Consider the following 15,638-nt stretch of genomic DNA (forward strand, 5'->3'; position numbering starts at 1 on the left):
CTTCCTCCCCACTTTTCTAAATTCTCTTCTGTGCCAGGGATAGTATTAACAGGCAGATGATCTGCAGGCTGTGAATGAATGCACCAAAGACACAAGGAAGCAGTTGAGTTTATCAGACACACTTCAGGACAGCCATAGTGGGCAAGACAGTAGAGAAGCAATGTCTACCAAGGGACTGCTTTTATGGACTGGTAGTTTCTACATGGGCAGTAGGCTATTGTTTCAATTTCCCAGTGTCCTGGAATAAGTTAAGTATTATTGTTAGAAGGAATGATAGCCTTCAACTTGAATCAGAAATGGCTCAGCCTAGCCACCCACCCTGAACTGGTATCCACGTTTTGTAGCTCCTTATGATTAACTCTGATAACAATCTTCCTTGGAGGCAGCAGTGACCTTGCTGCAGAGCCCAGCCTTCTGTGAGCCAAGGCAGCCTTGCTTTGAATGCCACAGTACAGTCATCCATACCAGATCAGCCTCCATATATTAGCTACCCCAGGACTGTGTCAATACTGGAAATTGTAATTTCAATTATTGTGGGGGAACTGAGAGTTTCTTTTGGGGTTCTTAGTCTAATTGATAAAAAGAATTTTAAAACTGAATCATAAGGAAACTTGTGAAGAATTTTATTAGTTCCAAAGAAAAACAACTGATAGGCAAGCCTGCAAATCTTGGTTGCTGCCAAGAGGAGGTGGTGAAGAGGAAGAAATACAGACATGCAGTATGCAATGGAGGTTGACAAGCAGCTGCATGGGGATGAGGGATACTTCAGAGAAAGAATGAGAAATACAAGAGCCTGGGGAAGTATACTTCTACTTTTGGCCTCTTGGAAAGAAAGAAAGGAAAGGTGTTTCTAAAAGCAGAAGGCCTCTGCTGTATGGCCTGAGGGAAGCACTATGTCTGCTCCAATGGAGGGGCTCCTGCCAGGACATTACCTCATCAGCAGGGTACAGCTTACAGCCTGTCTTAGTTAGGGTTTCCATTGCAATGAAGAGACACCATGACCAAGGCAACTCTTATAAAAAAAAAAAAACACATTATTTAATTGGGGCAAGCTTACAGGTTCAGAGGTTCAGTCCATTATCAAGGCAGAAAGCATAGCAGCATCCAGGCAGGCATGGCACTAGAGACAGAACTGAGAGTTCTATACCTTGTTCCAAAGAGAACCAGAAGACTGTCTTCCAGGTAGCTAGAAGAAGGGTCTCAAAGCCACAGTGACACCCTTCCTCCAACAAAGCCACACCTACTAATTGTGCCCCTCCCTATGCCAAGCATATTCAAACCACCACATTCCATTCCCTGGCCCCAATAGCTTGTTCAAACACAAGTCTATGAGCAACATACCTAGCCATAGCATAACACAAAATACATTTAGCCTACCTTCAAGAGTCCCCATAGTCTATAACAGTCTTAATGTTAAAAGTCCAAATTTCACTCTCCAATGAAATTCATCTGAACACTTAACTGCAATACCCTATAAAATCAAAATCAAGATGCAGATTACATATCTACAACATCATAAGATATACATTACTATTCCAAAAAGTCACAGTGAAGAAATACTGGACCAAAGCAAGACCAAAAACCAGCTGGACAAATTCCAAACTTGGTCTTCATGTCTGATATCAAAGCACTCTTCAGGTATTCAACTCTTTTCATCATTGCTGACTGCTGTTGGCATATCTGGCATTCAGCAGCAACAAACTTCATTCTCTTAGGCTTGTTCAACTCCCTGTCGGTAGCTTTCCTCTGCAGGTGTCCCACAGTTCTGGTATCTCACACATGTTGAGGTCTCCAAGGTAATTTCAATATTAAAGCTTCTTGTTCCAATGTCTGGGATCCATATATGATCTGGGCTCATCTAAGGGCTGAGTCACTTCTCTAGTCCTGCCCTCTGTAGAACTCTAGGCTCTTGTAGACTCTACTCTATTGCTGCTACTATTCTTGATGGTCATCCCATGAAACCAGCATCTCTAACACACTGGGGTTTTTCATTGCAACTAGCCTTCACCAATAGCCTCTCTTAGGTTCAACTACTTTGCATGACCCCTTCAGTCCTGAGCCATCAACTGCTACTGAGGCTGCACCTTCACCAATGGTCTTCCCTGGCCTCTCACAGTACCAAGCCTCAGCAGCTCTTCATGACCCCCTTCATACCTTCAAAACCAACACCACCTGGGTGATTCTTACACATTACCAAGTACAGATAAAGCACAAGGTATGACCTTGGCTATCTCTGGAATACAGCTTCTTTGTATTCTCAGAAAACACTTCTCAGAAGATTTCACCTCAGAGATGCTGGTCATTTCTCAACCACCCCTAATTTCTTACCTCCAGCTAACCAACATCAATTGTCCCAATAGTCTCTTCTATTCTTGACTCTAAAGCTAGAGCCAAGTGGCCAAAGCTGCCAAGTTCTGCTGCTTGCTGAGGCTGGAACATAACCCGCCCCCCCCAACCTTGTTCTAGTATATTATCATCTGTTGTTTTCCAACTCCTTCCAACTCCCTAAGCTCAACTGTCCTGGAACTTTCTCTGTAGATTGAACTTAGAGATCTGCATGGCTCTGTCTTCTGAATGCTGGGATTGAAGGTATATACCATCATACCTGGGGGCTTTTTTGTTTTTACTTAGAATTTGCTCTCTACCAGGCTTGAAGAGGCTCACAGATCCCCCTTGCCTCTGTCTCCTGGGATTAAAACCATGTACCAACATGCCTGAGCCTAAGCTTTTCATGGTCACTATGTCTTCCACACTCAAGCTCTGGATCACAGATGTGCCCTCCATTTTCAGGATTGTAGTTCATTTCAGATTAAAAGTCCAAATAAAAACAATAACCAGGGCTGGGTGGTGGTGGTGCGCACCTTTAATCCCAGCATTTGGGAGACAGAGGCAGGCAGATTTCTGAGTTCGAGGCCAGCCTGGTCTACAGAGTGAGTTCCAGGACAGCCAGGGCTACACAGAGAAACCCTGGCTGGAAAAACCAAAAAAATAAAAAATAAAAATAAAAATAAAGATTGATGAAAGACAAAAAAAAAATATGTCAGGTCTCTACCCAAGGACAGAGGTAAAACTTAGATCCAGTTCCTTTTGTCAGGAGGAAGTAGCTTTACCTTAATAGACCTCAACAATGCCCAGGTACCTCCATCTTTTCATACAGTAATTGAAACCATACTGGGCTTGCGCTTCTAGTGTCATCAAGAAAACCAGAGGAGGACTCATCAACCAGGAAGGGCCTATCCTCAATGGCCTCCAAGGCATTAATACCTCCCACCCCAACTTAAGAAAGTGTGTTTAACCTGACTTGTCTGTGGCTTCCCAGAACTGGTTTGAGTCATTACCTGGCAATCAACAGGAAGTCATTAAATATTTCTAACTCAATAAATAAATGTCTAGACTAGTAATAATAAATGGCTATAACAATCCTACTGACTGAAATGCTAGAGGAACTTGATAGTTACTAACTGAAACACTACAATAGCTGGAAACGGATACCATTTAATAACTTCAAACTCTTTTCTTTTTCTTTTTTCCTTCTTTTTTTTTTTTTTTTTTGGTTTTTCGAGACAGGGTTTCTCTGTGTAGCCCTGGCTGTCCTGGAACTCACTCTGTAGACCAGGCTAGCCTCGAACTCTCGAACTCAGAAATCCGCCTGCCTCTGCCTCCCAAGTGCTGGGATTAAAGGCGTGCGCCACCACCGCCCGGCCTCAAACTCTTTTCTTAAAAACTTTCAAGTACATTTTTAAAATGTTAATATTTTGTGCATATGTAATGTATCAAATGATGTGTTTTTGTATGTGAATTGAAAATTTCATTGTACCTTTTAATAAAAAATAACTTTATTTTCTTATTACAAAAGCAGTATATGTTACTGAGATAGTTCAGCATGGTTTTACTTATCTAAGAGAAAACTTTTCTCCAGAGAAATACATTTCTTGGTTTATAATAAAATCAATAAGAAAAAATTTAAAAATCTACAATCATAACATAGTTACCATTCATTGACGTATACAGACATTTATGCTCTACAAATTTACCTTAAGGTAATACTATGTATGGTTCAAACCACCTACATTGCTAGCAAAACACTGAGAACAGAAATTACATTCTGATTAAATACATGCCAACTCACACAAAATAAATAGCTTCATAAAAATACCATCTGATCATCAAAAAGGAGTGTACTTCAATGCAGAAAGCATCCTATACCACAAGAAAAATGCCCTGTAGTACAGTATGCTGCAATCAGCTAAGGGAAGACCGCCTGTCCTAGGCAGAGGAAGGAGCCTCTCTCCAGGTGATGTGCATACATACAAAGTCACTGAACTGCCAGCAGTTCATCACATCTTTCTTAGGTAACAGTCTCTAGGATTGTCTACAGTATAAAAGAACCATTTAGATAAAGCACATTTTTTTACTTTTTTTTTGCTACTTATCTTTCTGCGCAGCAAGTGTGCAGTTCCAGTGACAAGGAAACAAAAATAAAATGGGAAAAAAACACTAACACTGGATTCTCCTGGTGAGGTACAATACACTTTGTGGCTTCTGCATTCTTCTTTAGAAGTAACACACTGTGCATTCATAGTGCATTCATAGTGACAGTGTGTATTCATTGGACACTCAGTGATCTGCAAACAGCAATCTGATTCTTCTGAAAGAGACATCCACTCACTGATGGCCCAAGGCTATGCTGCATCTGCCACGTGTCGTGTGTGTGTGTGTGTGTGTGTGTGTGTGGCAGATCACAGTAGTGCCAGCTAGAACAGAGGCATCCAACAGAGGACACAGGGGCATGTCTGCTTCTGCCGATTTTTTGAAATTAAAAAAAAAAAATTAAAAAAAAAAACAGTGAAATTTTCGCCCAAGAAGCCATCTTTATTTCCTTATGGGTTGGAGATGGTTCCACCTAGCCTTCATTCCCAACCCCTCAGGAGGCACTGAATCAGCCCTGTCCAGCTGTGTGAGGTACAAGCCTCAGAGAGAAAACAGTAGCTATGAGAGAATGTAAAGGCTGGTCCCCTTTAGGGAAGTCTAGCAGCCAGACACTGCACCAAAGGGCATGGAACAAGAAAAACTTCTCTAGATGAAAAGGGAGACATGGATACTACTCTTCTGCCACCAGAGAAGAGCACTTGAAAGCTTAGTTCCTGATACCCTCCATTTACCCGGTAGTCTGTCTCATCTCCCACACTGCAAGAGGTGACCACTAGCATTCATATTGCACTTCAGACTGCTCTTCTCCATCAGATGAAAAGAGCAGCTCTCATGAGCAGAAAAGGCTTCCTGAAGTTCATCCTCACCTAGAAGCCATGTCTGAAGCAGTGCGTTCACACATTAGGCAAATCTCAAGCAAAGGATGCAGTCAGTCAGCCATAGGTAGAACACTGAATGCCTAAGTAAAATGGCATTTGCAAACTTGCTTCAAAAAGAGACAAGAACTAACTGGTTCAGGCTGTTGAAGACTTTTTGAGGCACAATGTAGTACTATTCCTGTTAGGCATGAAGGGAAGAAATGTAGTGAAGGTTTTCCAGGCCTCATTTTTGGTAGCCTCAAATGAGAAGTTCCCACTTAACTTCCTGTTCTAGCCTCAGTGATGCTGGCATCCCACGCTTTTTAGTAGATCCAGTTCCTCGGAGAGGTCTGGCCTCAGCCTCACATCAGGAGAGCAAAGAGAGGGATGCCATTGAGGGGCATCTATGCTCAGCCAGCATATTCTCCACTTCCTAGGAGTCAGAAAGAGAAGCAAAGCTGTTATACCACAGCCAAATGATGAACAAAGAAAAGTGAAGAGTCCACCCCCAACCCTGCCACTGTTACCGCATCCCCATATCCAAACAATGTGCCTGCACACACTTTGACTGGGGACTCAGGTAAACTTTAACAGCTTCTTTCCCTGAGAAGGTGACATTATGACAATAATGGGGCATGTGTCTTTTTCAGAACTGGACCGTAAGTACATGTCTACGATATAAAGATCTCTGTGGTAATGCAGGCTGCAACAGCCTAGAGACCACACACACACACACACACACACACACACACACACACACACACAGTAACAATGAAGTTACAGGCCATATTGTTTCTAAGAAGGGTTCCAATGATATGGTTACCTTAATCCACCCTGACATCAGCAGTCAAAGGAGATCAACTTCTGGTTGGTCAACTTTGAACTGGTGTTTAATGTTTACCTTGTAAAAAATTCTTTCCCTCAGAAAGCTTGTTTCTAAAGTATTAAATGTACTTATGGATCCAACCACCTAGTAATCCTGTTAAAATCCTGGTTTAGCAGTTTTTGGAGGACGCCTCTAACTCTATATTACTAATGAGCTCTGAGTTCTTGCTAGAGTACTGTGGAATGAGAAAGAACAGTGGCCAGCCATCTGTCTGCTCCAGGAGGAGTTAAGTACTGTCTCACACCATCGGCCGAAGTCTGCTTAAAAATGGGCAGAAACATTTGTGCAGTGAATTCTGAAAGATCTTCCATATTTTTCTTCATAACAGATAACAAAAGTTAAGTGCTGTATGGTCTATTATAATTCTTAGTTCTTGCACAGGTACCAGAAGGTACCCGCATGACTACTAAAGCTGATGTACTTACTACCAATAATGTCCTTCCCATCTTCCCCCAGAAGGTGGTGTAAGAGAGCCATGCCTATTACCCTGGACACCAAGCAGTCTAAGAACTTAGGTTGCTTTGCTAAGTCTCAGCTTGTCACCTATGAGGAGGTAGTTTTAGAAGACAGTACATGGGAAGTACAACTTAAAATACAAACCAAAAAAAATAAAACCAGAAGCCTTCTAATAAGTTCAAGTTACTCAACAATTTTATTAACCCGTACTATACAGACATGCACATAAAACACAGTTCAAATACAATTATACGCACTTTAAATGGACCTGATGCAATATTTCATTATCAATATCACGAGAATAAATCAGAATGCTACTAAGGATTAACATCTTCACTTTCAGCAGAGCTGTGCCTAAGAAATCTGCAATAAAGCTGCTCCTGGGCCTCCCAATTCTGCCCATTTCCATCCAAACAAGGAATGCTCAGCATCTTCTACATCACACGCCACTTGTGAGAAGGAAGCCCTTTGCATTTGCCACAGGAAAACCACATATGAGTAAGTTGACTTTGTTGCTTCAACAACAAAAAACTATTCACAATTCAGAGTGTTTTAAAACCGAGTCATATGCATATTAGTTACACACCCAGTGAAAGGCTCATGGGAAGGAATACTCTGACCCACTCTTCGGATCATATTTCCCTTTGTATAAGATTAAGAGTAAAGGCTAAACACACAGCAGATTAAAAACAGCAGCCCTCTCAGTGAGCATACTACAGCCCACAACTGGAAAGGGTGAGGATAAAGAAGGTTCAGGAATGGATAGTAAAAGAAAAGTTCTACCCTGAAGCAGGAGACTAGTTGAAATGACTTCAAGCAAAGTCACAACTCTTCTGGTATCACCTTAGCTAGGATCACAAAATGTCACACAAGAAATCTAAAACATCATCTTTTGAAAAATAATGAGAAGTTGGGTCACTATTTTACAATATTGCCTGTGAAAAGCCATGTTGTACAGAACTTTTCCATAAAGGAAACAAAAAATCTCAAGCTTCTTGTAGGAATAGTGGGCAAGGAAATACAATAATGTGCATATCCCACCCGTCAGCACAGTGAGAAAGGATGGACTATTGCCAAAAAGACCATTAGTCTTCTGGACACTACAAAACTAAATTCTTAGGCACACTTCTGATGTGTGTCACCTCTAGGGAAGAGCCAAGATCTTGCAGAGCAGTCCTGCTTAACTGCTAGGTACTTTTAAAATAAAAAATGCCTTTACACAAACAAGTCAATCAAGGAAAGCTGGGTGACTTACTGAAACTTTTGACAGCAAACACAACATTCTTCTGAGATGGCAAGGCAGTGGAAGGTGCATGGAACCTCATCACTCAGAGCTACCTCAACTACCTGGCATGTTTCTCCTGTCCACCGGCCACACCAAGCTCTAATGAGCTCCTCAGGAACTTAGATCACACCTGTCCCTACAAGAATCATCAGGCAGATTTATTCCCTAACAATTACACTTTGTTTTCTTAAATGAGATGTGTGGAGATCAACTACCAACTTCTACAAGGATTACATAGATCCTTGTCTGTAATGTTCAACCATTTGGTCTAGGACCAGAAGCATGCTGTATCCCTAACTCTGCCTTCTTAGGAACCAGAAATAATGGCAAGCACACAGCATAATGCATGTCTAAGAATGGTAAAATGACTCATTTACCAAGAGAAAAAGCCCTACCCCAATGATCAGTAAATGCTAAATTCTAGTTTGGAAACAAGGCAGAACAGTACTGGTTCTCTAAATCTCCTTTCAGCTGCTCTTTCAAGTCCATTTCCTTTTCTCATTCAGTGTTGTTTTGTGTTTTGTGCTTGTTTACCCCAGCACTGGGGATGGAACCCAGGGCCTCCTATAGGCTAGGCAAGTACTCTACCACTGAACTATATCTCCAGGACCCCTCCACCATTTTTCAGGATTTTATCTCCCATTCTGTTTTGAGTTTAAAAATAAAACAAAATAAATAAATAAAAAAACAATTATTTTCTTTTCTCTGTTTTATACAGGTAGGTCTTCACCTATTTTCCCCATGAGAAAACTGAAAACTTCAACTCTGGGTACTCTAAAAGTCATATTCTCTTTGTGGGGTTTGTGATACATAGACACAAGCACAGCCTGGTAAACCTCTCACTAGTAAGAAACAAGGGCAAAAATAAAAAAGGATGAAAGTGGAACTTTCCTAAACTTTGGAATAAGAGTACTTTCCACTCTGTGTCTCCCTGCTGTTCCTGCTCAGCTACTCTGAAAGGCCTTGCTCTAAAAGCCGAAGGATGTTGAAGGAAGCTGCTGCTTTTCAGCTCCAACTTCTGCTCCTTGCTATGCAGGGATAACCAGACTTCCCCAACCCTTCTTATAGAAGTAAACTAACACAGTGGAAATGAGAAGAGCAAGCAGCAGACTGAGAGTCCACTCCTAAAGATGGCACTTACAACAGGCTAGCTCAATTCCAAGTGGTCAGAAAAGTCTCCTTTTACAAGCTAGACTATCCTTAGTAGCTGTTAGAACAATGTTCTTCCTCTTTCCGCTCAGTAGCTCTGAACTACTCTTACCTTGCAGCAGAAGAAAGACTGAATGCCAATTTGGACCAGAGTTGCAATAACTAAGCAGTAGACAAGGCAACTGTGTAAAAGTGCCAGACACACCAAACACATCATATCTCATCCTCTCACTGTGAGGAGAGGACATGCCAACCCCCTGGGACAGCCACAGAACAAGGAAACAGTCAGAGGACAAGCTATACTCTACCCTAATGTCAGCTCTTCTAGAATGTTTGATTGTTTTGCAATGTTCACTTATCAATTACATCTCCTGTCTTTTTTATTTTTAGTATTTCACACACAAGTACTGTATTCTAGGCCTCCTGCCCCTTTTCCAACTCTTCCAAGGTTTCTCCCACTCCCTCAAGATCATAATCCCTTCCTCTAGTTATTGTGGCGTGCACAGGTGTATATACACACATGTGTATATTTAGGTTTATACATATGTATACATATGTGTGTGTATATAAAAATCCACCCTAGAAGAAGAGCCACAAGCACTCAACGGCTGCTGAGAGAGGAAGATTCAGTCTTCTCCAGGAGCAAGCCCTTAGATACGTTATCTAATCTCAACCTTGAACACAAGTCTGACCAGTCAAAAGTCATTTGCTGCTGTTGTTGTCGTTGTTGTTCTTGTGTTCTTTTGTTTGTTTGTAATCATCGGGTCCAGGAAACTGAACATTTTTGTTTTGTCATTTTGCATGTGTTTTCCACACCATACCTAGAGCCCACCATCAAAGGCAAACAGGGGACAGTGCACACTGCCTGACTGGATTTCTCAGTTACTCTGTCTTGGATGAGTTTCAGGAAGGTAGGTAGCATCTATATGGAGCAGGAGGTAAAGGGCTCAAGGCCAGCTATCAGCAGCCTGTGATGAGGCCCTCCATCAGGCCATGCGTTCCAGCTCAGTGCGCTTCACCTTAGTACATTTTCAGCATGGATCCAAGAACATGTGTTTAAGTCAGTAATTTGTTGCATATCCTCCTTGTAGTGCCAAAGATATAAGATGGGACTAGAATCTAGAATATCTTTCTAACAAGGCAGCCTGCCTTTGAAGGGATTACTTCAGTCAAAACTGCAATGCCTCAGCATCTAATTCCAAAGAACTGTCTTTTCAGAACCATAAATTCATAATTTCCAGTCTGACACTTTGTCTAACATATCAATAGACTGGTATTTTTCTATTCAGCTTCATAAAGTGGGACTGAAAAAAAAGTTTTAGTTTTAGTATTATTTATGTTTATTTGTGTGTCTATGTGTACATGAGCTACATATGTGAAAGTACCTGGGGAGCCCAGAAGAAGACATCAGATGCCCCAGAGCTGGAGCTATAGGCTACTGTAAGCCACTCAATAGGAGTGCTAGGGACCAAGCTCTGAACCTCTGGAAGAGCAGCATGTGCTGTTATAACTGAGCCATCTCTTCAGCTCCTCAAGTGGCCTTCTTAACCTGGGACTAACTCTTCAGGAAGTCATTTAAACACTCAAATATTAAGATTCCAATCCCAGAGAGTTTGGAGACAGTACTCAGTCTGTCTCAAGGGAACCAAGGTATATATATATATTTCAAAAATCCTATAGCATAGTCTAAGAAATGTTTCTGGATAAGAACTATGAAAAAAGCTTTCTATCACAAGACAAAATGAAGAAACTTGATAACTTTCTCTCACCACTTGGCCCCACATGACAAACTGAGAGGTAAGGAGTCACCTGTCTCTTCTGAAAAAACTCATGAGACCTTTAGATTTGTCCCTTAGAAACATGTACCAGAGTGGAATGGTACTGCGCTCAACAGCAGGGTGCTCTCTTAGCAAACACAAGGCCCTGGGCCAATATGGAGAATCCTCTTTTTAAGCAAAAAATAGATACAAATAAACTTTCAAGAGCCAAAACCCAGAAGACTTCTTGGAATATTGTAATATTTTCTTATATAAACAAAATGCCCCCAATAAGACAGGTTATAAGTTCATCAAAACTTTTTTCATGACCAAAGAATAACTTTTCATGAAAAAACTTAGCTTTAGGAAATTATTCCAAAAAGTACTGGTAAACAATGAGCAGCTTTACTGAACTCACTGAAGACCCTCACTGTTGCCTGGAGAAATTCCGGGCTCAATGGTGCTTTTACACAGCCCCAGAGGTCATGGGCTGCAGGGAAGTTACTGCAATGGCAAGGAAAAGGAGAGCCACAGGACAAACATTCTCAACTGTCAATCGACAAGGCCTAGACTTCGCCTCAGCCCCATTTCACAGCCAGCAGAGAACTGTCCGGCTCTTCAAGCTAGGTACACAAAGCAAGGCATATCCACATCCTTAGAGCTAGCTCCCCAGGGCAGCAAAAACTCAGGATTGTGTCTCATGAAAAGAGGCAAGAGCTCTCACCCTATGTCCATTTGCAAACTCCAGGGCTTTCTGTGGATGTTCTGTAGCCTGGGCTGACCCTTGCTGGACCTGGCTGGAGAGGAAGGGAGAAGGGAAGGGAGAAGACTCTCCCAGTGCAGATCCAGACCCGAGTGCAGACAGCACCAATGGGACTTAGATACCTATCAACAATCCCTGACTTTAAGACGTCACAATACCATGCATCACACCAGACAACCTAAAGAGAAGCTATAGGACAGGGAAGTTAAGGATGTAAGGACAGATGTAAAGGACACATGTGAATGACAAACAGGTTGTTACATCTCACGCTATTCAGCACTCCCTCCCGACAACCCCCCTTCCACACATACACACACACACACACTTCACAGACACTGGGCTTAGACAATAGGAAACAGAAGAACCAAGTCTATGACTCATGCTTGGCTCCTCTTCTTTCAGATCATCCCATCTGGGGACCTGTCCTAAAAACCCAACTTGCCATCTTGCCCCCGGGTGAGGTGTTTACACTAGAGAATGGCTGAGGCTGCTCTGCACACGCATGAGCTCAGATTCCATGTTCAGATCAACGCTGGGACACGAGGAGGTTAAAGTTAAATGACTTCTTGGTTGATTAGTGGCAAGGGCAAGAGGCCAAAGCTGGAGGGAAACACACAGTTACACCACCGGAATGCTGACTTGGGTCTTCGGCTGGTCCGCCCCTTCTTGCAAGTCCAGGGCACGGAGAGGGCTGAGGGGCTTGAGGGGTCGGCTCCCAACACTGTAATTTCTTGGACGCCTTATTGTGTTCGAACTGGACAGAGGCGTAAAGCTGTTCCTTCTCATCCTTACAGGGGTTTGGCTCTTGGGGAAGTTGTGCTGATTGGAAATGGAGGGACACCATATACATGAAAGCCATACCCAAACCTTACCCACAGAGCTCAAACAACGCTCCTGAGCACAACTGCTCTGCCTTCTGCTGCCCTGCACACAGGACTTAGCAGGTCATATTCTGGGCCCCTAGTCCCAGAGAAATAAAAGGTTCATCACAGGGGAAGATCCTGGCCATCACGTTGAAGAGCAGTAAGGGAACCAACAAAGGGGTTCACTTAACCACATAGGTTGCCAAGAAGAGACCATGGAGGTGATCTGCATCTGGTGACTACACTGGCAATGCCCCCCTGGATCCTGCTTTGTAAATGGAAGCGTCCCTAGGGGTGCAGCATGGAATTTGTACATTTCACTTCTGCAAACACTTTCTATACTGAACTCAATTCCCAGTTGCTAACTTTCAAGGCTAAGATTCCTAAAGAAGTACTCCATTACAAAACTAAACATTGCCTCATTTTTGCCTCTTGGAAGTAAAGAGACATACAGAACATGAATTCTGGATTTGGTTTTTGTACACAAAAGAAACCTAAGTCTCTTGATCCCAAAGATTCCAAGACTCAGGGTGAGCAGAAAATACTTACAGTTGGCTTATCACGATGTGTGTCTACAGCATCCACATTCAGTGTAATTGTTTCCACTTTGCAACCTGACAATACAGGAAGAAAAGCTGTCAGAGGCAAACATGATGGCTCACTCCCTGAAATCCCAGTACTTTGAGGCTGATGCAGGTGAACTGTCAGAGTCCCACACTAGCTGGAGTTCCAAGCTAGACCCAACTAGTGTGAAACCCCCATCTCAAAAGCAAAACAAAATAAAGCCAAGCACAAGACATAAACAATCAACAAAACAGGGGGTAGATTAGAAGGAGAGGAGGAGGAGGAAAAGAGAAAAGCCATCAAGAGGAAGCTCAAAAGAAAACTTTAAGCAGAGCAAAGCATATGCTGGGGCGTGTGTACTCCTAGACACATGCACATGCCATTTCCAAACAGAAGCAATGAAATGGACATCCCTTAGACACAAGTGACACCTTCTGTACCCGACAGTCCGAAGTCCCCACCTCACCAGCTCATGCTCATAGTTACCATAGGCCACAGGAGTAAGTTTGAAGATGATGTGGAGGGGGCACCTCAAGTATGGTAACTCATCTGAAAGAAGGAAGACCCAGGGAGGAAGTCTTAGTATTACAGAATAAGGTCATGTAAGGAAGAGAAAATATAAGGGGCTCATGAGTTTTCTTCACCCTGACCATCACCTAGAGTTTCACCACTTCCCCCCTAAATTCAAGAAACTGTCAAGTCCAAAAGAGTCACCCACACTACTGAGTGGTCAGGAAGGAAGGAAGGGCAATCTAGATCTGAAATACATCAAAAAGGAAGTAGAAAGAAGACTATGGCCTACTGAGCACTCGAAGCCAGTCAAAGGCTTCAAGTGGCCTGAGGACTAGGGAAAGAAAGAGCCAGAGTAGCACTTCTTACAGCTTTCCTAAAACAACTGCTCTACTCCCAACCCAAAGGATAAAGACTGTTCTAATAAACCATCTGCAATAGCTAATGAGACAAACTGACTGTTCAACCACCAGCCTTGATGCTGCCAGTCATGTCAGCTTGAGGCTGGCCCTTTTGGCAGATCAGGCAGCATCAAATCAGCCATCCTCCATTGCCAGCTTTTGTGGCAGCAGACTGAAGGGAGTAGTGACTAACCAATGGCTGCTAGGAGCTCCTCACTGCTGCCTGAAGAATGTACTCTATGAGTGGAAGAAAGGGAGAGCCAGTAGTCAAGAATCCTGCTACCACCAGGATCCCTTTGGATGTGCTTACCCCCTCCCCCACTCCTTCCCTCAAATGGCACCTGCGCCTTTATCCAAGAAGTAGGCCAGGAGGCAGCGCATGACAGCCTGGTGGGAGATAACGAGGATGTTGCCTTGCCGTTCTAGCTCCATGATGACAGGCTCCAGCCGCTGTACCAGGTCCTGGTAGGACTGGGAAGGGAAGGAGGAAGAGCTGGTAAGAGGCCAGGAGCATGGGCAGCCAAGTCATCGGCTAAGTTCCAGAGTCAGGAGACTACTCATGGAGTGCCTCTATGTTGCCTAACTGCCCCAGCCCTGGCTTCTAAAGAATACTCAGATCTTTCAGAAGCAAGATTTAGAACAAACACCACAGTTCAAAAATGTTAAGTGTGAATTCAATTTGTTTCTCTTTTCATCATAAGCACTAAAAGGGGCAGTGTGTAGGGCAACAAAAGAGTTCTGCAGGTTTCCTGAACCTCTGCCATTTCATTATTTACCTTTGCCATGCACACTTCCCTACGGTAGGAAGCCACATCAATAAGGCTAGTGCCTCGAACATGGTAAGGAAGTAATTCATACTCACTTGGTGACTCTATCTGCTTTGAAGTAGAAGGAACAGAATGGAAAATATAAAAAGATCATGTTCATTCTACAACATTCTCAACTCAGAAGATATCTTCTCACTCTGTTCCCTTGAGAGTTTAACCAATTCATAAAGTGTAAAGCACTGGTTGTCTAAGATGAATTCAACAGTATGACCAAAGGCAGGATAACAAATGATTCCTAAGTCACCCCCTCTCCTCCCTTTAAGGTCAGTGCCCAGCAAAGCACTAGGCATCTACTCAGAGTAAAGACTCACCTCCCCACCAGGATATCGATACAGATACTTCTCTTGATCTCGAAGTGCAAATTCCTCTGGATACTGTTGCTCAATCTCTGAATATGTCATCTCCTCACACACGCCCTGAAAAGAGCCATACCAGAGTTGGGATGTAGGCACTCTCTATCTCAGATGAGGAAGATGACATTTGAATACCAGTGCTTTCCTATGTGTTGAGGCCATGTGCTGAGTCCTTCCTTGTACTGCACCTGTCTATGCCAGGATATGAAAGTGTTACAAGGTGCCTTGGATAGGACAGGAGGCACTGTGGAGAGAGGTGGCTTCTCTAGCTTGAGCTAGCACTCTATTCTACTACTACAAGGAAAGTCACAGGTAGGAAGAGTCTGCAGGACAATAGGAGCAGGAACCAGAGGAGGAGAGGAAACTGAGGGGAAGAAAAATCCTGTGGGATTGAGAAGGACGGAAAGAAAAACATCTAAGGTGAGCATGTTGACTCACGCCTGACATCTCAACATCCGAGAGACGCTGAGGCAGGAAGATCAAGAATTCCAAGCCAACCTGGGCTGAGAGTGAGCCCTGGTATCAATAAAACAAAA

At 43.0% G+C, this 15,638-nt stretch overlaps 1 protein-coding gene across 5 annotated transcripts in view; it reads right to left on the reverse strand.

The window, feature by feature from the left end:
• Window positions 1-15,638, reverse strand: part of Pfkfb2 (6-phosphofructo-2-kinase/fructose-2,6-biphosphatase 2) — a 43,504-nt gene that overhangs the window by 12,231 nt on the left and 15,635 nt on the right. For 4 of the 5 annotated variants that reach the window (XM_028764751.1, XM_028764750.1, XM_028764752.1 and 1 more), the window contains 5 exons: window positions 15,061-15,165; window positions 14,264-14,393; window positions 13,498-13,560; window positions 12,997-13,061; window positions 6,803-12,403 (listed from right to left, as the gene is read on the reverse strand). In XM_028764751.1, coding sequence (XP_028620584.1) covers window positions 12,203-12,403; window positions 12,997-13,061; window positions 13,498-13,560; window positions 14,264-14,393; window positions 15,061-15,165 — 564 coding nt within the window. In that variant the 3' untranslated portion in view covers window positions 6,803-12,202. Of the gene's footprint in view, window positions 1-1,172; window positions 1,176-4,700; window positions 5,722-6,802; window positions 12,404-12,996; window positions 13,062-13,497; window positions 13,561-14,263; window positions 14,394-15,060; window positions 15,166-15,638 lie in introns of those variants that run through there. The other variant, XM_028764754.1, reaches the window with a different exon arrangement.

This window comes from Grammomys surdaster, unplaced genomic scaffold, assembly GCF_004785775.1.
Source record: "Grammomys surdaster isolate TR1022 unplaced genomic scaffold, NIH_TR_1.0 145, whole genome shotgun sequence".
NCBI classification, from domain to species: domain Eukaryota; kingdom Metazoa; phylum Chordata; class Mammalia; order Rodentia; family Muridae; genus Grammomys; species Grammomys surdaster.